The following is a 25,332-nucleotide window of genomic DNA, read 5'->3' on the forward strand; positions in this document are numbered from 1 at the left end:
TGGACGACCATTGGTCTAGGAAGTTTAAAAACCACTACCCTGGACATAGGCAGTCCATGCGGTTGCGGTACCAACACGGGGGATTTCGCACCGATAATTGCAGACCTTCTTAAAAGAACATTTGAAGATCGTTCGGGAAAAAGTTAATGGCCTGCACGCTGATATGACTTAACAACTTTGGACTTTTATTTGCGGAACAAATTAAAACAAGAGGTCTACAAGGAAACACCGGCTATTCCCGAAGGCATGAAATATCGTACAGTACGGACCTGTGCTGCAACTAATCCTGATGAAATTCAGAGTGCAGTATTGTCAGTCCAGAATCGCTTTATAGCATGTATCAGTGCTGAAGATCAACATGTTGAAAACTTGATGCGTCAGTCATAATATAAACACACAAAACATACCTGAGCTACACGTTTAATTTGCAACAGCAAGGCTAGCGTTCGTGCGACTTCTGCTAATACAAGGACAGTGATCTGTGGCACAGTTAGCTTGTTACTACTTAATCAAGTTCCACAAGTGTTATGAAGCTGAAGTCCTCTTCCAAGACTCTAATACCACAGAATAGAGGATGCGGTTCCGTAAAAAAAAAGAAAAGGCAAGTTGGTGTCTACATTCGGCAGCTATAAACGTTACAAATTACTTACTTAATCAGAAAATCCGCAAAAATATGATTGTCCGCTATAACTTAGTGGAATCCCACCGCAATATATTTACTCGTTCTGGATATATCTGAGATGGCTTGTCTTTCTTGCCTCATCCAGTATGTATGTGGATACCGTAAAATAATCTTAAATCGCTGCTCGTATTCTTTTTATTGTTCTCCGGACAAACGTTTTTATATTTGTAGCAAGCCAATTAAAAAAAAAAAAGGAGACGAGAATCTCAGAAACGGTTAGGCTGTCCAACCATATGTTCTTTTTCCTGTTGCATTTTTTTTTTTTTTACCAGAGTTTCGTTGGTGTAGAAAACGATGAGCTGTATATACACCACTCTATTCTATTTGAGGCTTTTAAAATTTAACAACAGTCACCCATCCTTCCAGTACTAAAATTTATAGTCGCATTATCGATTTTTATCTTATTGATGTTTCAATTTGCTTCTGGCCGGGTAAACTTCATGTTTCACGAATTCTCCCATGCGTCCTCCTCACGAGGAAAACAGGTTAATTACTTCTTTCATCTGAAATACTATTGCAACTGAACTTTGTTATAAAAGTATTCTAAGTGTTCTAGGCTAGTAGATGAAAGGAAATTAATATTTTAAACACACATTTTCTCTGAATCTTTTCCCTTTGCCATCTTTAGGACGAAGACCTATACAAAAATCACAGTTTTACCCGCCACCACCCGCATTAACATTCGGCGCATTTTGGACTATATTTATTTCCTCGTACAGTTCACTTTCGATTTCGCCTGGGGCACGAAATATCATTGTTTGATATATACCTATTTTATATATCTTAAATCAAGCGACATTTTCGTAGTATTAATAAAAAATGGCTCTGAGCACTATGGGACTTAACATCTGAGGTCATCAGTCGCCTAGAGCTTAGAACTACTTAAACCTAACGAACCTAAGGACATCACACACATCCATGCCCGAGGCAGGATTCGAACCTGCGATCGTTAACATCTTTAATACGAGCGGTTCTAGGTGCTACTGCCTGGAACCGCGCGACCGCTACGGTCGCAGGTTCGAATCCTACCTCGGGCATGGATGTGTGTGATGTCCTTAGGTTAGTTAGGTTTAAATAGTTCTAAGTTCTAGGGGACTGATGACCTCAGATGTTAAGTCCCATAGTGCTCAGAGCCATTTGAACCAATTTTTCGATTTGACGTCACTTCGGCGACTTGCGCGTCGATTGGGATGAAATGGTGATGATTAGGACAACTTAACACCCAGTTCCTGAGCGGAGAAAATCTCCGACCCAGCCGGGAATCGAACCCGGGCCCTTACGATTGACATGCTGTCGCGCTGACCAATTTTTTTTTCTTTTTTCGTTGAATTTGTTCGGGACTGGCGCCCGATGACACCTGTTTAGGTTCTTCGTTGATCCATTCACTCAGTTTTTTTTATTACAGAGGGCAGCTAACCCTCTGACCGAACACGCTGAGCTACCGTGCCGGCGACCACTCAGCTACCGGGGGCGGAAATGTGATTGGTGTGCGATATACGTAGAAATAAATTTAGGCCGTCGACGACGAGTACATATTTTAGTGCAAATATTTTACTTTTTTAATTCGGTGTTTTCTCTTCGGAGTATATTGCCAAGTATTGTCTTTTCGTTCATATTCACGGGAATACAGTTAGCAAATCTGTAATGCTCTTCATAAGTTCCAGAAATGCTATGGAAAATGTCGCTATGTTGGCGATCTCCGTACCGACGTCAGATTAGAAATCCCTTGTCATTCAGTTTCAACAGGAAATGTATGTGATTGTTAAAGCCAATCATTTTAAACAAACACGGACACCTACCGTCCATGAATGCTTTATCCTATGGATTTTGCTAAGTTGTCACCTTACCGTAATGTAAAATGTGATCCAATTAACTCTGCACACGTTATATTACAACAGGTCTTGTGGTAGGCACAAAAACACAGTTTCGCCTGCGAATTGCTTATTTTCGTAGTCTGTATCCTTTCCTGATGCTGTAAAAAGGCTACGTTATTCTGCGTTGCGTCTTTTGTGACACCTGAATCGACGTCGTTGACCAGCAACGTTGTCTGGTGATCTGCATCGTTGGCGTAACGTCCGCCAGCTGGCAGCACTGTGGCGGCCGGTCAATATGGCGCCCATCTCGCAGTTCAGTCCGAGGCTCGGCGCGAAGCGGCGGCAGTCGTGCGAAAGTGGGCGACATGCAGAACGGTGCCAAAGCAGACAAGGAAGACGACGTGGGCTCCCACGCATGCTCAGTGAGTACCTGCTTGTGCGCAACAGGTGGCGTCCTGCAGTCTTCGGTTCTTTAGTCTTATTAGATTTACGATGTGCCGACCCGATGGCTTATGTAATACTGCGGCACCATGTGACACGGTTGCTATGGAAACATGCTTAAGAAATTAGTTGTGCCACCGAGGGTTTTGCTAATTGTTGTAGAGGCACGAATTTGTTTTCATTCTTGCAGCCAGTTTTCCAAGAGGATACCGGTCATGTACGCATGTTTACCACAAATTAGCGCACTGTTACAGCTACCGTAAATTTGCGACAGCACAGCTGAGAAGAGCGTCACGTAATGATTACCTTTCTACTGCTGGAATTTATCGTTTTAATTCACCGCAGTTACTTCAAGGGAGACATTTATGCCTTGCAATGTGTTCCGTTGAAGAGCGCTCGACACTGCCGATTGTTGACGTTGTGCCTTTTAATCCAGTTTTTCCAAACGTTTGTTACTACATAAAATTTCTCTGCCTCCTGTCATAACCCTTGTTTGTACGTAAACTACGATTTCCTCGTTAGTATAATCTGATATAGGGCAATCAGTCGCCAACGAGATTAAGCGTCTCCGAGAGAAGTGGTGAATCAAGCAGATCAAAACATTGTTTATCGCTGAAGACTTTTCTTCGCTATTTGCTCGATTTGAAGCTTCTTACAGTTCGCATTATATACAGCTACAGTATTTACTTTATTTGGGTATTAAAACCTCTTTATCTCCTACCGTTTTGCCTCTTTTATTTCTTTTTATTCAAGGGAATCCAGTTGATATTAATCATAACTCGCCGTCGATCCATCTGAGATTGGCAGCGACTGACATGTCAAGAAAGACATCGACATTACTCTGTACGTATACACGTACACAAATACACTTTTCGCGTACGCTAGGCTTTCATATTTTTATCAGGAACCTATTGCTCCACAATTAAATTAAGATTTTCCCAACTCGCAATTCTGACGAAATTTGTTGGAAGTTTTCTTTGGTTGTAAGGTGAATGCCGAAAATGGAAGTCATCTCTCAGATATTCCCAATTGGGACTCCCTTACTTCCAGTATCTGCTCGATTTAAGCCTGATATAATACGAAAAGGAGAAAAGAAAGAAGGAATATGGTCTGAACCTCTATTACAAATATTAATGTTTGCTCCTCATACAGAACGATTATCTTCTGGCGTACGTAACAGACATCACCACTTGCCCATTGGTAGCGTTGCCTTGTAATAAAACTGCAACTGACCCGATGATTTTGCGAATCGAGAGGACCTGGTTCAATAAGATAATCTATCTTTTAAATAAAAAAATTAATGTAAAAAAATTGTAATGTCTATACAGCAATTCTTAGTACACAATTAAAGCACGATGAGTATTTTCGGTTTTTTTACAACCATTTTCCGATTGTTCAAATAGTAAAAAGCGGTGAACATGCATTGAAAAAACACCAGCATTAGTTGTAGTCATGCAATGACATGCATTTGTATTATGGGCCAACAAAACTATAACGTATGTAGCCAAAACTTCATCGTGAGCGAGCCAGTTTGTAAAACATAATCTCGCAAGGTGACGGTAATAAAGGATTTATTTGATTGAGTCAGCCTAGGCTGATCAGATTTAAAGGAGAAAAAAACTGGGACACTTGTGTTTATACTTCATTCTTGTCAGTTAACATGATATTTTGAGATCGATAATCGGCATATGACAATGCAGTATGTGAAAAACCCACAGCAAGAATGTATCTTCATTTTGTGAATCGGAAAGGAAAATGTACGTACGATGGTAATCCCAAAAGTAAGTTCTCCTATTTTTTATAATGTTTATTTCTACAATGGTCTACATCAGTTTACAGCTTCAACATTTAGCTATTTTTAGACATAATCACCATTTCTGTTGATGCATTTTTATAGACGCCGTGGCAGATTTTGTATGCCCATGTCATACCAGCTCGCCGCCATGCTGTTCAGAAAGTTATGAACCTCTTCTTTCACCTCGTTGTCGGAGCTGAATCGCCTTCCGGCCAAATGTTCTTTTAACCTAGGTAACAGGTGATAGTCACTGGACGGCTAGTCAGGACTATAGGGTGGGTGGGTGATTATGTTCCACTGAAACTGTTGTAGGAGAGCAACGGTTTGCCGAGCGATGTGTGGGCGAGCGTTGTCATGGAGAATGTGTACGCCCTTGTTCAACATTCCTCTTCTCCAGTTCTGAATTGCCCGTTTGAGCTTTTTCAGAGCCTCACAGTACCTGTCAGCGTTAATTGTAATCTCAACGATTCAACTCCGACGACGAGGTGAAAGAAGAGGTTCGTAACTTTCTGAACAGCGAGTTGGTATGACATAGGCATACAAAAACTGCCACAGCGTCTACAAAAATGCATCGACAGAAATGGTGATCATGTCGAAAAATAGCTAAATGTCCAAGCTGTAAACTGATGTAAACCATTGTAGAAATAAACAGGTCTATGTACTTATAAAAAATAGGAGACCTTACTTGTGGCATTACCCTCGTACATTACACATAAATAATTTTTTTTTCTTCAGAGATAAAGCACTGTTATACAGCTTTTATTGTATTAGTTTGGGCATATTTTCTGCAATGTTTAGTAACTTACTGGGAACTTAGGTATAATTCGTTAATCCTAAAAATTATGTAATGTTACTAATCAGTAATCAGATACAAATTACTTATTTCCTACTAAAATTTAAGATTTCGTTTGACTGCAGATTTGACTGCAGACTGAGCAAGCGCGCAATACATGCCAAACAATATTGAATACGCATTGCTAACACACGCTGCATCGCGCATATTCTCCACAAATTTAGCTTCCTCATGGCTGTAGTCTTGTTAGGAGAAATGGATTACGTGATGCACCTTCATACCTCCTTTGGTTTGGTTTTACTTGTCTCGAGGGTCACAAAGTGAAAGGTAAGAAAGTTAGATAGGTAACACCTGCATTTCTTTTCAACGTATCGCCTACTCATTTTTTAGGATTAAGACTGGTTAAACCAAATGCGATAGGCTTGTATATTGTGAAAATTTATGTTTATATAACGTTCTGCTTCTAGGAAATTTGTTTTACACAAATAATTAAAAGTGGAAAATAGTATTTCACGCGCTTTGTTTCTCGATTAAAAATCGGAACAGTTATGTATCCCTAATGATTTTCTCCTGGGACTATGACATTTATGTAAACCGTGACGTCTTGCTCCCCTTCCCTTCCAACCTCATCACATTTTTCTTAGTTGATTTATGATATAATGTGTACAAATATGCACCAGTACAGCTTTTCTGAATATACTTTGGATTTATAGTCACCACACTCAGGATTTCAGGAGGACACACTAACCACATGATTGTCTTTTACATTAATATTAAGCTATGTTTATTGTTTTATAAGAGATGATTTATGTTTAACTTAACTTTCTGTATACCGCCCCATTCTCTCTCTCTCTCTCACTCATTCACACACACACACACACACACACACACACACACACACACACACATACTGATACATATTATAGAATTACACCTTCTGAAAATTTTATAGGAAGTAGAAGGAGGCTGAGTTTGAATTTAGTTTTATTATTAGATTATCCACTTCGCTGGGGAGATGGTCTAGTATTATTAAGATTGAATACCTATAGCGGATATACATTAAAGTGTTAGGAAGTCTCTTCTGAAGGTATTTGTCTGGAATAGAACCCTGTATGGATGTGAAACATGGACGATAAACAGTTTAGACAAAAAGAGAATAGAAGTTTTCGAAATATGCTGCCACTGGAGACTAGATTAGATTGGTCGCTCACGTAACTAATGAGGAGATATTGAATAGAACTGGAGAGACAAGAAATTTGTGGCACAACTTGTCCAAAAGAAGGGGTCGGTTGATAGAACACATTCTTAGACATCAAGGGATCGCCAGTTTAGTGTTGGAGGACAGTGTGCGGGGTAAAAGTAGTACAGGGAGGCCAAGAGATGAATACAGGTCTTGGGACTGAAGACCACAACATACAACCTGACTCCTTTCTGTGCCACACTAAGACTGAGTGATGGGTTGTGTTAAGTCGTGTCTCCTCCTAGTGTTATACCTGTGATTGTTACTACCGTCGTGTTTTCCACGATCTTGTGCGTTTTACTGCTGCTAGATCACAATAGCAAATCGAAACCTCTCCACCATTCACAGTGCTTCTCTTATAGCTTCTTCCACTGCAGTTGGGTGAACACCTCTGGAAGAACCCCTCACGAAAGGCGCCGCTGTTCCTTGGATCTTCTCCGTTAAGTCCAGACGAAGGAGCAATTCTCAAGAATCGGTTGACGTCTTGTTTTCTAAGCTTCCATTTGCTTAGGCTTCTTCCAGTGTATCTCGGTATGGCGTCTTACATCGCTCTGGACACAAATCTCTAGATTTTTTAACGTCACCTTGGACGGCTACTCCTTGGTACTTTAAGTCTGTGCTGTTTTCAGTGAGTCGTTCACAGTTGTATAACTGAACAATAATGGGCCTTTCCGCCTATTTATAGGCAATGAGTCAAAATTTTTTACGTCGATAGCCAATCCCTGTGCAAAGCGTCGGTCTATAGCAGCTCTTCCTCCGTTTTGCTACATTTTTTGTACTTTGCATCTCCCCTATACACAACATCGTCATTCGTGAACGACTCAAGAAGCCATCGTCGTTATTTAGCAATGATTCTATAGGAGCCCTTTGTGGTACGCTTCTTTCGCAAGCAACGATTTCTCTCCGATAACAACAACTTGCTAAGATCTAATGGCTGGGAAGTATTCAGTATAGTTACGGGGGGCATTCAATAAGTAGTACAGCACATTTTGTTCGGCCATTTCGGTTGAGAAATGCGGAATTTTTTATGAGACATCGTGGAATATTCCCGCTTCAGCCACTATACAGGGTGGTCCATTGATAGCGACCGGGCCAAATATCTCACGAAATAAGCATCAAACGAAAAACTACAAATAACGAAACTCGTCTAGCTTGAAGGGCGAAACCACATGGCGCTATGGTTGGCCCGATAGATGGCGCTGCCATAGGTCAAACGGATACAACTGCGTTTCTTTCTTTTTTTTTTTTTAATGAGAACCCCCCATTTTTTATTACATATTCGTGTAGTCCGTAAAGAAATGTGAATGTTTTAGTTGGACCACTTTTTTCGCTTTGTGATAGATGGTGCTGTAATAGTCACAAACGTATAAGTACGTGGTATCACGTAACATTCCGCCAGTGCGGACGTTATTTGCTTCGTGATACATCACCCGTGTTAAAATGGACCGTTTACCAATTGCGGGAAAGGTCGATATCGTGTTGATGTATGGCTATTGTGATCAAAATGCCCAACGGGCGTGTGCTATGTATGCTGCTCGGTATCCTGGACGACATCATCCAAGTGTCCGGACCGTTCGCCGGATAGTTACGTTATTTAAGGAAACAGGAATGTGCAGCCACATGTGAAACGTCAACCACGAGCTGCAACAAATGATGATGCCCAAGCAGGTGTTTTAGCTGCTGTTGCGGCTAATCCGCACATCAGTAGCTAACAGATTGCGCGAGAATCGGGAATCTCAAAAACGTCGGTGTTGAGAATGCTACATCAACATCGATTGTACCCGTACCATATTTCTGTGCACCAGGAATTGCATGGCGACGACTTTTAACGTCTTGTACAGTTCTGCCACTGGGCACAAGAGAAATTACGGGACGATGCCAGATTTTTTGCACGCGTTCTATTTAGCGCCGAAGCGTCATTCACCAACAGCGGTAACGTAAACCGGCATAATATGCACTATTGGGCAACGGAAAATCCACGATGACTGCGACAAGTGGAACATCAGCGACCTTGACTGGTTAATGTATGGTGCGGCATTATGGGAGGAAGGATAATTGTCCCCCATTTTATCGATGGCAATCTAAATGGTGAAATGTATGCTGGTTTCCTACCTAATGTTCTACCGATGTTACTACAAGATGTTTCACTGCATGACAGAATGGAGATGTACTTTCAACATGATGGATGTCCGGCACATAGCTCGTGTGCGGTTGAAGCAGTATTGAATAGCATATTTCATGACAGGTGGATTGGTCGTCGAAGCACCACACCATGGCTCGCACGTTCACCGGATCTGACGTCCCCGGATTTCTTTCTGTGGGGAAAGTTGAAGGATATTTGCTATCGTGATCCACAGAAAACGCCTGACAATACGCCTCAGCGCATTGTCAATGCATGTGCGAACATTACGGAAGGCGAACTACTCGCTGTTGAGAGGAATGTCGTTACACGTATTACCAAATGCATTGAGGTTGACGGACATCATTTTGAGCATTTATTGCATTAATATGGTTTTACAGGTAATCACGCTGTAACAAAAATGATAAGTTCGCAAAGGTACATGTATCACATTGGAACAACCGAAATAAAATGTTCAAACGTACCAACGTTCTGTATTTTAATTTTAAAAAACCTACCTGTTGCTAACTGTTTGTCTAGAATTGTGAGCTATATGTTTGTGACTATTACAGCGCCATCTATCGCAAAACGAAAGAAGTGGTCCAACTAAAACATTCACATTTCTTTACGTACTACACGAATATGTAATAAAAAATGGTGGTCCTATTTAAAAAAACGCAGTTGATATCCGTTTGACCTATGGCAGCGCCATCCATCGGGCCAACCATAGCGCCATCTGGTTTCCCCCTTCAAGCTAGACAACTTTCGTTCTTTGTAGTTTTTTCGTTTGACGCTTATTTCGTGAGATATTTGGCCCGGTCACGATCAATGGACCACCCTGTTTGTTCACGAAATCCCGATAGGTAGGTTTTGTTCTTTTTTTTTTTGGATGGAAAACCAGAGCATCACGGATATTCATAGGCGCTTGCACAATCTACGGTGACCTGGCAGTGAACAAAAGCACGGTGATTTGTTGGCGAGGCCTCTGTCATCATCGCAACAAAATCGCGCAAAGGTGTCCAAACTCCCGCGGGCCAGTCGGCCGCACACAGCTAGGACTCTTGCAATATGGAACGTGGGGACATTTTCATTCGAGGTGATCGACGGATCGGAGTCAAACACTTTGCTGCTCAACTGGATGTCTCTGTTGGCAGTTGTGACACATTCGTCCTCCAGTTGGGGTACTCAAAGGTGTGTGCTCGCTGGGTTTTTTGCCGCCCAATAGAAGACCGTAAAGAGCAACGAAGACTATCCGTGCTGGAATGGCTTGCGCGTCACGAGGTTGATCGTGACGATTTTGCGTCGAACAGCATCACAGGCGATGAAACACGGGTTCATCACTTCGAACCGGAAACAAAACGGCAATCCATGGAGTTACGCCAGGCAACGTCTCCTTCAAAGAGAAAGACCAAATCCGCGCCCCCAGCCGGTAAAGTCGTAGAGACGGCCTTGTGGGACTCCGAAGGGGTTATTCTGTTTGGTGTACTCTCTAATGGTACAACGATCAACTCTGAAGTGTATTATGCTACCCTCAGAAAACTGAATAAACGACTTCCGCCCACAAAAATGCAAACGAACTTCTGCTTCTCCATGACAGCGGAAGACCACACACAAGTCTGCGCAACCGAAAGGAAATCACAGCACTTCATTGGACTGTTGTACCCTACAGTCCGAATCGCGCACCTTGCGATTTCCATCCGTATGGCTGAACGAAGGATAGACCCCGCGGGAAGCAGTTCGTGGATGATCGGGAGGTTACTGAGCCAGCAAGAGGTTGGTCTGACGTCAGCCAGCAGAGTGATTCCACGCAGGCATTCAAGCCCTCCCAGTAAGGCGGCCTAAGACTGTCGCATTGAACGGAGACTGTGTTGAAAAATAGGTTTTCGTAGCCGAAAAAGTGGAAAATAATACTGTGTGTTGGAATCCGCAATAAAACTAACCTGCTTTCAGAAAAAAAGTGTGTTGCATTACTTACCGAACTTGCATTACTTACTTGCTTGGGTTGCTCAGTTGGTAGAGCACTTGCACGTGAAAGGCAAAGGTCCCGAGTTCGAGTCTCGGTCCGGCACACAGTTTTAATCCGCCAGGAAGTTTCATATCAGCACACACTCCGATGCAGAGTGAAAATCTCATTCTGGAAACATCCAGGCTGTGGCTAAGCCATGTCTCCGCAATATCCTTTCTTTCAGGAGTGCTAGTTCTGCAGGGTTCGCAGGGGAGCTTCTGTAAAGTTTGGAAGGTAGGAGACGAGGTACTGACAGAAGTGAAGCTGCGAGGACGGCGCGTGAGTCGTGATTGGGTAGCTCAGGTGGTAGAGCACTTGCCCGCGAAAGGCAAAGGTCCCGAGTTCGAGTCTCGGTTCGGCACACAGTTTTAATCCGACAGGAAGTTTCATATCAGCGCACACTCCGCTGCAGAGTGAAAATATCATTCTGGAGGCATTTTTTTGTTAAGTCCGGACACTTTCTCGATTTTCTGCAATATTTTTTTGTGCTATTTTTTCAAGTCCTGTTGGTTCAATAATTTCACTGAGGTACTTACAGTGTTTGACTCTGTTGATTTTACCGTAATTTATTTTAATTTTCGAAATATCTAACTTGGAACACATGAATTAAGTCTTTTTAAAGGCTTTTTGCATGCCAGCCTTCTCTATACATTTTTCGAGGGTCTCGATTTGTTTTACTGCTGTTACAATGGCTAAATCATCTGCTAACATTAAGTATGGCACCTTCAATTTTCCTTGACCTCTTCCTAGTTCGACTGACTTCTTAAAGTTTTGTTTTCTTAGTTCAATTTCCCGTTCTTTCCTTACTTTGTCTAACACTATGTTTCATAATAGTGGCGAGATCTGCAGGGTTCGCAGGAGAGCTTCTGTAAAGTTTAATTTAAATTAAATTAAATAAATAATTTAATTTAAAGTCTAATTTAACTAAGAATGGTTCCGAAATTTCATCTATGAATTTAATTTTTGATTTGGTTTCTGACAGTGTTTGTTTGGTCAGTTTTCGAGTTTTGGTCTCTAGTCTGCGTTCTTCTAGAATATTGCATAGAGATTGTCTAGGTGTAGAAACGTGTGCTTTTTGGTTTCGACCTGATTGCTTTAATTTTTAAAATAGTTTTAAGGTTAAAGGTCTGTTGTGGGCACGATCTGTTAGGTTGAAAGCCTGCTTGGTAATCTGAAATTGTATGTTCTAGCTGTTCTTGTGCACTCTTTAGAAGACACGCGGATAAAATTTTGTAAGTGACCGCCAAAAGTGAAATGCCTCTGTAGTTGTTTTCATCTGATCTCTCACCCTTTTTGTGCAATGGATGAATTAGTGCACATTTCCTATCGTCTGGAATTTTTTCTGTCTGCCAAATTTCTTGGATGGTTTGAGCGATCTCTTCTGAGGAATTTGGGCCAAAGTTCTTCAGTAGTTCAGCGACAATTCCATCTTCACTAACTGACTTACTATTTTTGAGCTTTTTAATGTGGCTACAAATTTCTTCTTGAGTTGGCGGTAGTGAAGTTTCATTCGTGTGTTCAGGTGCTAATCTGGAGAATCTTGTACTTGGCTGTGAACAATTTACAAGTTTTGAGAAATATTTGGCTGATTATTGACAATTTTCTTTGGTAGTGCCAATTTTCCATTTTGTTTCCTGAGATAGAGGTTTCGTGGAGTGTATCCTTTGATTTGATTTGCAAACGTTTTGTGAAAGTCGTGTGTTGTGTGGTTCCTGAAGTCTTCTTCAATTGAGTTTAGTGGTTCATTTAGATATTTTCTTTCAGTTTGTTTACGTACTGTAGCTGTTTGTTTTCTGACTCCGAAAAATTTCTCTTGTATGGTTTCTGCTGTGTCAAAATTATAGCTTAAGAAGGCTCGTTTTCTCTCTTCCATTGCATTATCACAATTTGAATTCCACCATGGGTGGTTAGATTTTGGCTTTAATGGAATCAGTTTTCTTGCTTTTTGTATAGATCAGTTCTGTTGCTTTGTGTATAATTAATGTTTGGAAATCTCTTCAGCTGTTTGTAGGCTGTTTCTACCATTCTTCTGTAGTTTTTGATTCTTGGATTTTTTCAAATCAAATTTGGGAGTTAGTGGTGTTTTCCTTCGGCGTTTCCTTTTTGGCGTGAATTTAATTTTGACTCTTTTAAGATAGTGGTCAGACTCTATATTTGCCCCTCTGCGGACTTGAACGTCGTGTATTTCTTTTTGGAAATCATAGGCGATCGCAACATGGTCTATTTGAAATTCACCTAGCTGAAGGATCGGGGATAGCCACGTTTTTTGCTTCTTAAGATTCTTTAGAAGTGATGTTGACATGATTTTTAGATTGTTTTGTTGGTAGAAGTCGATGAGCCTGTTGCCATTCTTGTTTGTGAATTTGTGTGCAGGGTAAATGCCGACTGTTTTTTTATATTTCTTCTCTTTCCCAATTTGTGCGTTGAAATCACCGAGATTTTTTACGTCCTCCTTCGGAATCTTGGTCATTATTACTATTATTAATATTATTATTATTATTATTACTATTATTATTGTTGTTGTTGTTATTAATATTATTAGAATTCCGGTTGAAGCAAGGAAATTTTCAGCCTGCCTTTAATATAGTCTTCATCTCTCAACGATGTGAGGGTAGCCAAGGAACGTTAAATTGTAGATCCCCTTTTCTCCGAAGATGGGGTATATTACAGATACGCAAGTCGCCGAGGTGGCATCCATTTGAAAGACTTGCACTAAGCCATTGGGCCACAAAATTATTATTATTATTATTATTATTATTACTAATGATGTTACAGATGTGAAGGAGGTACCGAAATATGTGTAAATTGATTATTGTAGAATAAAAAGGGCTACAAAATTCAATGTCTAGGTGCTTTAGACAAAGAAGCTAACGTAGCAAGGGCAAGGAAAATGGAGGTGGCTTTTCTACTAACAAGAAACCTATATAACAAGGGGGGAAAAATGGTTCAAATGGATCTGAGCACTATGGGACTTAACTGCTGAGGTCATCAGTCCCCTAGAACTTAGAACTACTTAAACCTAACTAACCCTCGGACATCACCCACATCCATGCCCGAGGCAGGATTCGAACCTGCGACCGTAGCGGTCGCGCGGTTCCGGACTGAAGCGCCTAGAACCGCTCGGCCACATCGGCCGGCAGTCTTTGCTTGACAACTCCCTCCATCTTCTAGGTGACTTTCTGAATGGATAGTATAGGTTACTTTAAGAGAATTTTGCTGTTTATAAATACGTTAAAAATCTAGTTATGTGGATTGCCAGTACGTAGCCATGTTTATGCAGAGAAAATGTTTCTTACTACTGGCACGTTACACAGCATGGCTATTTGTCGCAAATATGATCCACAGAACATAAAATAATGGAAATAAAAGTTTCTTCTACTACTTCCTTGTGGGGCCGCCCACATTGCCACCAGCGCCGCCCCCGCCAGTCAGCCCGTACGCTATTCGTTCGTTTCTTTCGTCAGTCGTCTCGACTGAATCGAATTACTGAATAGTTGTACTTTCCTATATAGCACGCGCGTCCGCGTCATCGTATTTTATACATTTCTGTCTGGCACATAGGCAACTAACACATACGGTACGTCGCGACTATTCCAGTGTAACTTTTTTATGTCATAAGATGGCATTGTCGTGTGTATGTGTATAATCAGTTTAAATAAACTTTCTTAAACTTCCCATGCGACTTTATTTTTTATCACGGTAAAAGTAAAGGTAGCTCAAGATATCTTTAGCGCCCCCTCCTTGAGGTTTTTCTGTATCCGCCACTGCGCCTGTTACACCACCTCGACTATTCTCTCCTCACGAAACTCCAGCTCTTGCAGCTTCTACCGGAAGTCGCCGCGTAACGCGCGCAGGCTGCGATTTTTGCGCCGCGTCTGCATCTTCACTGGTGAGCGAGTTATCTGCAGCTCTAGGATTTTATGAGCCAGCTCCACACGCTGTTGCCTGGCGAAGTACGCAGCGGCTCAGACACTGGGCTCGCGTTAGGGAGGAAAGGGTTACAAAACACCGTGCACCCATTCACCTCTACATTTTCCGCGGTTTCCGTAAATCGCGTATGGCAAATGCCGGGGTGATTCCTTTTAAAATGACGAGGATTATTCCCCTCCCCATCCTTGTCAGATTCAAGTTTGTAGTCTATTTCTAATGATCGCTCATCGACAAGACGTTGAACCACAACCTTCCTTTCTTTTGGAACAGCCCTTAATTTGTCGACGTTTCCCGTTCGTCGCATATTTATTACGATCAGTTAGTGTGACCTAAATGTTTATATATCATCTCCAGTTTTCAAAGCTGGAGCCTGATGTTCGGCGTGGGTGGCCAATCATCTGGAACATGTAGAGGCATGGAGACATTCTGGAGTTTTATACACTACTGGCCATTAAAATTGCTACACCAAGAAGAAATGCAGATCATAAACGGGTATTCATTGGACAAATACATTATACTAGAACTGACATGTGATTACATTTTCACGCAGTTTGGGTACATAGATCCTAAGAAATCAATACCCAGAACAACCTCCTCTGGCCGTAATAACGGCCGTGATACGACTGGGCATTGAGTCAAACGCACAGTTGGATGGCGTGTACAGGTACAGCTGCCCATGCAGCTTCAGCACGATACCACAGTTCATCAAGAGTAGTGACTGGCGTATTGTGACGATCCAGTTGCTCGGCCACCATTGACCAATCATTTTCAATTGGTGAGAGATCTAGAGAATGTACTGGCCAGGGCAGCAGCCGAACATTTTCTGTATCCAGAAAGGCCCGTACAGGACCTGCAACATGCGGTCGTGCATTATCCTGCTGAAATGTAAGGTTTCGCAGGGATCGAATGAAGGGTAGAGCCACGGGTCGTAACACATCTGAAATGTAACGTCCACTGTTCAAAGTGCCGTCAGTGCGCATAAGAGGTGACCGAGACGTGTAACCAATGGCACCCCATACCATCACGCCGGATGATACGCCAGTATGGCGATGACGAATACACGCTTCCAATGTGCGTTCACCGCGATGTCGCCAAACGCGGATGCGACCATCAAGATGCTGTAAACACAACCTGGATTCATCCGAAAAAATGACGTTTTGCCGTTCGTGCACCCAGGTTCGTCGTTGAGTACACCATCGCAGGCGCTCTTGTCTGTGTTGCAGCGTCAAGGGTAACCGCAGCCATGGTCTCCGAGCTGATAGTCCATGCTGCTGAAAACGTCGTCGAACTGTTCGTGCAGATGGTTGTTGTCTTACAAACGTCCCCATCTGTTGACTCAGGGATCGAGACGTGGCTGCACGATCCGTTACAGCCATGCGGATAAGATGCCCGTCACCTCGACTGCTAGTGATACAAGGCCGTTGGGATCCAGCACGGCGTTCCGTATTAACCTCCTCAACCCACCGATTCCATATTCTGCTAACAGTCATTGGATCTCGACCAACGCGAGCAGCAATGTCGCGATACGACAAACCGCAATCACGATAGGCTACAATCCGACTTTTATCAAAGTCAGAAACGTGATGGTACGCATTTCTCCTCCTTACACGAGGCACACAACAATGTTTCACCAGGCAACGCCGGTCAACTGCTGTTTGTATATGAGAATTCGGTTCCTCATGTCTGCACGTTGTAGGTGTCGCCACCGGCGCCAACCTTGTGTGAATGCTCTGAAAAGCTAATCATTTGCATATCACAGCATCTTCTTCCTGTCGGTTAAATTTCGCGTCTGTAGCACGTCATCTTCGTGGTGTAGCAATTTTAATGGCCAGTAGCGTATAACGAGCACGACAATGGACTAGGTAAATATATGGAAACATCAAAAATACAACACATCATAATGCCTGCTACTGGGTAGGAAACCCGTTGCCATTCGAAACAGCTTCCAGTCGTCAAGGAATAGGTGAATACAGGTCCTGTGCCATTTTTAAGGAAATGTTATACCATTCTTTCTATAAAATAGTGGTAGGTTGAAGTCACGGTCATGGAGGCGGAGAGCGATCATGCACCTTTTCCTCCACAGTTTACCACAAAGGCCCACTAATATTGATGTTTCGTGACTGTGGAGGCCAAGGGAGATGTGATAATTCGTCCTGGAGCTGGTAAAACCAGTCCTGGATGATGCGGGCTGTGTGTCGTCTTGAAACACGGCATCGCCACTGGGGAGAAAACGCTGTACCATGAGATGGACCTTATCAGCCAAAATGATCACATAATGGTTGCGATCTTGCAGAGCCCATGGAATATCACGATGTTGTTCTTGTTGTGGTCTTCAGTCCTGAGACTGGTTTGATGCAGCTCTCCATGCTACTCTATCCTGTGCAAGCTTTTTCATCTCCCAGTACCTACTGCAACCTACATCCTTCTGAATCTGCTTAGTGTATTCATCTCTTGGTCTCCCTCTACGATTTTTACCCTTCACGCTGCCCTCCAATACTAAGTTGGTGATCCCTTGATGCCTCAGAACATGTCCTACCAACCGATCCCTTCTTCTGGTCAAGTTGCGCCACAAACTTCTCTTCTCCCCAATCCTATTCAATACTTCCTCGTTAGTTATGTGATCTACCCATCTAATCTTCAGCATTCTTCTGTAGCACCACATTTCGAAAGCTTCTATTCTCTTCTTGTCCAAACTATTTATCGTCCATGTTTCACTTCCATACATGGCTACACTCCATACAAATACTTTCAGAAAAGACTTCCTGACACTTAAATCAATACTGGATGTTAACAAATTTCTCTTCTTCAGAAACGCTTTCCTTGCCATTGCCAGCCTACATTTTATATCCTCTCTACTTCGACCATCATCAGTTATTTTGCTCCCCAAATAGCAAAACTCCTTTACTACGTTAAGTGCCTCATTTCCTAATCTAATTCCCTCAGCATCACCCGATTTAATTAGACTACATTCCATTATCCTTGTTTTGCTTTTGTTGATGTTCATCTTACATCCTCCTTTCAAGACACTGTCCATTCCATTCAACTGCTCTTCCAAGTCCTTTGCTGTCTCTGACAGAATTACAATGTCATCGGCGAACCTCAAAGTTTTTATTTCTTCTCCATGAATTTTAATACCTACTCCGAATTTTTCTTTTGTTTCCTTTACTGCTTGCTCAATATACAGATTGAACAACATCGGGAAGAGGCTACAACCCTGTCTTACTCCCTTCCCAACCACTGCTTCCCTTTCATGTCCCTCGACTCTTATAACTGCCATCTGGTTTCTGTACAAATTGTAAATAGCCTTTCGCTCCCTGTATTTTACCCCTGCCACCTTTAGAATTTGAAAGAGAGTATTCCAGTCAACATTGTCAAAAGCTTGCTCTAAGTCTACAAATGCTAGAAACGTAGGTTTGCCTTTCCTTAATCTTTCTTCTAAGATAAGTCGTAAGGTCAGTATTGCCTCACGTGTTCCAGTGTTTCTACGGAATCCAAACTGATCTTCCCCGAGGTTGGCTTCTACTAGTTTTTCCATTCGTCTGTAAAGAATTCGTGTTAGTATTTTGCAGCTGTGACTTATTAAGCTGATAGTTCGGTAATTTTCACATCTGTCAACACCTGCTTTCTTTGGGATTGGAATTATTATATTCTTCTTGAAGTCTGAGGGTATTTCGCCTGTCTCATACATCTTCCTCACCAGATGGTAGAGTTTTGTCAGGACTGGCTCTCCTACGGCCATCAGTAGTTCCAGTGGAATATTGTCTACTCCGGGGGCTTTGTTTCGACTCAGGTCTTTCAGTGCTCTGTCAAACTCTTCACGCTGTATCATATCTCCCATTTCATCTTCATCTACATCCTCTTCCATTTCCATAATATTGTCCTCAAGTACATCGCCCTTGTATAGACCCTCTATATACTCCTTCCACCTTTCTGCTTTCCCTTCTTTGCTTAGAACTGGGTTTCCATCTGAGCTCTTGATATTCATACAAGTCGTTCTCTTATCTCCAAAGGTCTCTTTAATTTTCCTGTAGGCGGTATCTATCTTACCCCTAGTGAGATAGGCCTCTACATCCTTACATTTGTCCTCTAGCCATCCCTGCTTAGCCATTTTGCACTTCCTGTCGATCTCATTTTTGAGACGTTTGTATTCCTTTTTGCCTGTTTCACTTACTGCATTTTTATATTTTCTCCTTTCATCAATTAAATTCAATATTTCTTCTGTTACCCAAGGATTTCTATTAGCCCTCGTCTTTTTACCTACTTGGTCCTCTGCTGCCTTCACTACTTCATCCCTCAAAGCTACCCATTCTTCTTCTACTGTATTTCTTTCCCCCATTCCTGTCAATTGCTCCCTTATGCTCTCCCTGAATCTCTGTACAACCTCTGGTTCTTTTAGTTTATCCAGGTCCCATCTCCTTAAATTCCCACCTTTTTGCAGTTTCTTCAGTTTTAATCTACAGGTCATAACCAATAGATTGTGGTCAGAGTCCACATCTGCCCCTGGAAATGTCTTACAATTTAAAACCTGGTTCCTAAATCTCTGTCTTACCATTATATAATCTATCTGATACCTTTTAGTATCTCCAGGGTTCTTCCATGTATACAACCTTCTTTCATGATTCTTAAACCAAGTGTTAGTTATGATTATGTTGTGCTCTGTGCAAAATTCTACCAGGCGGCTTCCTCTTTCATTTCTGTCCTCCAATCCATATTCACCTACTATGTTTCCTTCTCTCCCTTTTCCTACACTCGAATTCCAGTCACCCATGACTATTAAATTTTCGTCTCCCTTCACAATCTGAATAATTTCTTTTATTTCATCATACATTTCTTCAATTTCTTCGTCATCTGCAGAGCTAGTTGGCATATAAACTTGTACTACTGTAGTAGGTGTGGGCTTCGTATCTATCTTGGCCACAATAATACGTTCACTATGCTGTTTGTAGTAGCTTACCCGCATTCCTATTTTCCTATTCATTATTAAACCTACTCCTGCATTACCCCTATTTGATTTTGTGTTTATAACCCTGTAGTCACCTGACCAGAAGTCTAGTTCCTCCTGCCACCGAACTTCACTAATTCCCACTATATCTAACTTCAACCTATCCATTTCCCTTTTTAAATTTTCTAACCTACCTGCCCGATTAAGGGATCTGACATTCCACGCTCCGATCCGTAGAACGCCAGTTTTCTTTCTCCTGATAACGACATCCTCTTGAGTAGTCCCCGCCCGGAGATCCGAATGGGGGACTATTTTACCTCCGGAATATTTTACCCAAGAGGACGCCATCATCATGTAATCATACAGTAAAGCTGCATGCCCTCGGGAAAAATTACGGCTGTAGTTTCCCCTTGCTTTCAGCCGTTCGCAGTGCCGGCACGGCAATGCCGTTTTGGTTATTGTTATAAGGCCAGATCAGTCAATCATCCAGACTGTTGCCCTTGCAACTACTGAAAAGGCTGCTGCCCCTCTTCAGGAACCACACGTTTGTCTGGCCTCTCAACAGATACCACTCCGTTGTGGTTGCACCTACGGTACGGCTATCTGTATCGCTGAGGCACGCAAGCCTCCCCACCAACGGCAAGGTCCATGGTTCATGGGGGGGAATATCACGATATGGCTGCCCAATTAATCACCGAACCCCGGCCATGTTTCACTCTTGGGAATTAATGTCGGCCACACGTTTGAAACAGAGTGAAACAAAACTCGTCGCTGGCAGCGGTGGCCGCACGGTTCTAGGCGCTTCAGTCTGTAACCACGCGGCCGCTACACTCGCAGGCTCCAATTCTGCCTCGGGCATGGATGTGTGTGATGTCCTTAGGTTAGTTAGGTTTAAGTAGTCTAAGTTCTAGGGGATTGATGACCTCAGATGTTAAGTCCCATAGTGTTCAGAGCCATTTGAACCAATCAAAACTCATCCGACCAAATGACTTTGTACCATTACTCTGTAGTGTAGGTTCTATGCCCTTTGGCACCACATTTTATGCGTTCGCATCACTGATATGTGGTTTCGGAATTCCAGGTCGTCTTAAAATTCCTTACGGAGCTCCCTTCGTGTCGTTTTGGTGCTGACGAGGTTCGTGAGTGCGTCGTTCAGTTCTGCAGTGATATTTCCAACCATCGACCTCTCATTTTACGTCAAAAACCTCTTCAGTGATCGTCCATCCACATTGTGACTTAGCGAATGATATACCGGGTGATCAAATATCCAGCATAAATTTGAAAACTGAATAAATCATGGAATAAAGTAGATAAAGAGGTACAAATTGACACACATGCTTGGAATGACATGGGGTTTTATTAGAACCAAAAAAATACAAAGTTCAAAAAATGTCCGACAGGTGGGGCTTTATCTGATCAGAATAGCAATAATTAGCATAGCAAAGTAAGACAAAGCAAAGATGATGTTCTTTACAGGAAACGCTCAATATGTCCACCATCATTCCTCAACAATAGCTGTAGGCGAGGAATAATGTTGCGAACAGCAGTGTAAAGCATGTCCGGAGTTATGGTGAGGCATTGGCGTCGGATGTTGTCTTTCAGCGTCCCTAGAGATGTCGGTCGATCACGATACACTTGCGACTTCAGGTAACCCCAAAGCCAATAATCGTACGTACTGAGGTCTCGAGACCTGGGAGGCCAAGCATGACGAAAGTGGCGGCTGAGCACACGATCATCACCAAACGACGCGCGCAAGAGATCTTTCACGCGTATAGCTTTGGTTTTTTTTTTCCTAATAAAACCCCATGTCATTCCAAGCATGTGTGTCAATTTGTACCTCTATATCTACATTATTCCGTCGTTTACTAAGTTTTCAAATTTATACTGACTTTTTGATCACCCGGTATTTCTGCTTTCCCCGTATGTGGCATAAATCTTCGAGACTGTGCGTCTTGAAACACCAATCACTTCGGTTACTTTGGTTACCGTGCGACCACCAGCAATTTGCCCACGTTCGGATTCACTCAGCTCCGACGTAATGCACCACCAACTACACAGAACACTGTCTGGCCACGACTGACGCAACGTGTTAAAGACAATGCACAGGTGCCGCTCGTGGTGAAACACAACAGCGAAAACTTGCAGACGTGGCTAGCATCTGCATTTGTGTCCAGGGGTGCCTTTTTGGCGGTTTTTCCCCCTTTTCCTGTTCCACTTCGTATGATGCGCAGGAAGAACAATTGCTGGCTAGCCTCCGTATCAGCTGGAATCTCTCTAATTGTACCTTCACGGTTTTTTCTTTTTTTTTTTTTTTTCACGAGGTATACGTAGAAGGAAGCAACGAATCGGTTCAGTCATCTAATTCTTCTATGAACGCACACTGTCGGAATTTTAACAGCAAACTGCACTGTGATTCACAGAACTCTCTTTTAGCGTCTGCTACTGGATTTGGATGAGCATCTCAGTGTCGCTTCCGCACTTACTGAACCAACACGTGACGAAACGTGCAGCTCTTCTTTGGATCTTTTGTATTTTCTCTGTCAGTCCTGTCTGTTACGCGTGCCAGACTGAGGAGCAGTATTCAGCAATCGGTTCAAACGAGCGTTATGTAAACTGCCTTCTTCGTAGGTAGACTACGCTTCCTGAGGATTCATCCAACGATGTGAGTCTGGCATCTGCCTTTCCGGCGATTAATTTTATTTAGTCAGTCCTCGTCATGTCACTCGGTATGCATACTACCAGATACGAGGGTTGGAACTTCAGTAGCGGCAACTATTTATTCACAACCGATGCAAAAGAGTTACATGTTTGCACCTGTTACTGTCCTTCAGAATAGTCACCAGCGTTGTGTAGAACCCGTTGCCAGCGATGTGCAAGGCGTAGTATACCGTTAGCAGATCCTGTTCTGTTGATGGTGCGAATGGAGCGGTCTACTGCCCGTCGAAGCTCGGGAACAGTTCTGAAGCGAATCCCACGAAGTGGTTCCTTCATCTTCGGAATCAAATCAGAGTCACAAGGACTTAAATCCGGGGAGTATGGTACAGTACTTCCCGGTCCCATCGACCGGACAGAGCAGCCACAGCTTGCGATGTATGCGCCCGCGCATTGTCGTGCAAAAGGATGGGTGGGTTGCACAGAAAGTGTCGCCGCTTCTTTCGCAAAGCTGGTCGTTTTTGGAGCATCACCTGCGACCAGCTTTACGAAAGAAGCGGCCTCACTTTCTATGCAAGCCGCCCATCATTTTGCACGACAATGCGCGGGGGCATACAGCGCAAGCTGTGGCTGCTCTGTTCGGTCGATGGGACCGGGAAGTACTGTACCACCCTCCATACTCCCCGGACTTAAGTCCTTGTGACTCTGATTTGATTCCGAAGATGAAGCAACCACTTCGTGGGGTTCGCTTCAGAACTGTTCCAGTGCTTCGACAGGCAGTAGACCGCTCCATTCGCACCATCAACAGAACAGGCTCTGCTAACGGTATACTACGCCTTCCACATCGCTGGCAACGGGTTCTACACAACGCTGGTGACTACTTTGAAGGACAGTAACAGGTGCAAACATGTAACTTTTTTGTATCGGTTGTGAATAAAAGTTGCCACTATTATGTTCCAACCTACGTATTTAGTGGGTGTGACTGCTTCCAGTGATTGTTCGGCAATAGTGTAATCACAAAATAACGGGTCTATCCGCCTGTTTGCAGAGGCAGACATAAATATAGCCACACCACGATACATGTATGCTTGAAATAACATAAATGGCAATGCTAGCCAAGCCGGCAGGTTGCGCTGTTATATTTGACCACGAACGCCAATGGTGCTGTATTTTCAATACGTTTCGCGTGTCAAGTCGTGATCAGAACCGTGTTCTATGTAGTTGTGAGTGCGTTAGGTAGGAACTAAGTGAATTCGAGCGCGAGCTGATTGTTGCTTGTTGTGGAGAGTACTTCCGAAACCAAGGTAACGGAAGTATTCGGTGTTTCAAGAGGTACCGTATCGAAGATTCGTAGCGCATACCGGGAGAGCGGAAAACATAAGTTCAAAGCGGAAGAAAGTTTGTGTTGAGTGATCGTGTCGGACGATCAGTGAAAAAGGTTATGACGAAAAATAAGAGGACGCGAGCTGCAAAAGCCATTGCAGAAATGAATGCCGCGTTCGCGAACTCTTGACAGCATCAAACAACTGGAAGAGAGCTCCTTATCAGTGCACTGCCGGGCGAGTTGGAACTGCAAAACCACTCGTCACTGTGCAAATCCACACAATAGGAAAACCTGTGCCGAAGCATAAAACCAGAACTATGGAGAAATGCAAGGAAGGCATTTAGTTGGGTGTGTCTTGTTCCACACTGTTTCCAACTTCTGGCCGAGTTTACGTCCAAACGGTGACACATGGTTCGGGTTCGGTGATGATTTGGGCAGCCATGTCGTGATATCCCAAGAGCTGCATAGTTTCCTGGAAGGTCGCATTACTGCCAGGAATATGTGACCATTTTGGCTGATCAGGTAGATCTCATTGTACAATATTTCTTCTTCAATGGTGATACCAGTTCCAAAACGACTGAGAAACTGTTCACATAACTCACGCACCGTCCAGAGCTGGTTTCGTGAGTACGAGAATGTATTGTCGCATCTCCTCTGGCCACCAAAATCTCCAGATCTCAGTATCACTCAGCTCTTGTGATCTAATTTGGAGAGCAGGCTTCATGATAGCTATTCCCCTCCATCATCGTTCCCTGAACTTGCCACTATTTTCCTGGAAGAATGGTATAATATTGGTATAATATTCTCTTGAAAATCATAAAGCACCTGTATTTCTCCATTCCTAGACGACTGGGAGCTGTTTTGAGTGCCAGTGGGTTTCCTACAGCACATTAGGCACGGTAAAGTGTTATATTTTTGGTGTTCCTAATTTTTTTTGCTTCACCTGTATGTACAATACGTTATATATGTTTATGGTGAGGGTTCACTACCATTCCTTGCGCTGAGCGCCGATCTTCTGCACGTCGTATCTATTTCGCGACTATTTTGAAGCGTTGCGACTTCTGTGGGTCTACAACAACAGCACCTGTGAACAGACTCATTGAGCTTCCGACATTATTGACAAGATCACATTAGTGTGATTGTACCGTGTACAATAAAATATCAAAATACACACATCAAAAAAAGTTTTGCATCACCTCGGTTCCGAGAGTTACGGAACCTGTACAGAAAATTGGAATAAAGATCAACATAAATATAATTTCCGCCCTTTTTGTTGCTCATGAAAAATACACATTGCATTTTGTGCCACTATACAGCGAGACCTTCAGAGGTGGTGGTCCAGATTGCTGTACAAACCGCTACCTCTAATACCTAGTAGCACGTTCTCTTGCAATGATGCATGCCTGTATTCGTCGTGGCATACTATCCACTAGTTCATCAAGGCACTTTTGGTCCAGATTGTCCCACTCCTCAGCGTTGATTCGGCGTAGATCCCTCAGAGTGGTTGGTGGCTCACGTCGCCCATAAACAGCCCTGTTCAATCTATCCCAGTTATGTTCGATATGGTTCATGCCTGGAGAACATGCTGGCCACTC

The 25,332-nt window shown here is 42.9% G+C and overlaps 1 protein-coding gene across 1 annotated transcript in view; it reads left to right on the forward strand.

Moving 5' to 3' along the window:
- The first annotated feature begins 2,788 nt into the window (after nt 1-2,788).
- LOC126473754 (proton-coupled folate transporter) overlaps nt 2,789-25,332 on the forward strand; it is a 298,864-nt gene continuing 276,320 nt past the window's right edge. The window contains exon 1 of the mRNA XM_050101010.1: nt 2,789-2,918. Coding sequence (XP_049956967.1) covers nt 2,862-2,918 — 57 coding nt within the window. The 5' untranslated portion in view covers nt 2,789-2,861. The remainder of the gene's footprint in view (nt 2,919-25,332) is intronic.

Source organism: Schistocerca serialis, chromosome 4 (genome assembly GCF_023864345.2).
Source record: "Schistocerca serialis cubense isolate TAMUIC-IGC-003099 chromosome 4, iqSchSeri2.2, whole genome shotgun sequence".
Lineage (NCBI taxonomy): Eukaryota > Metazoa > Arthropoda > Insecta > Orthoptera > Acrididae > Schistocerca > Schistocerca serialis.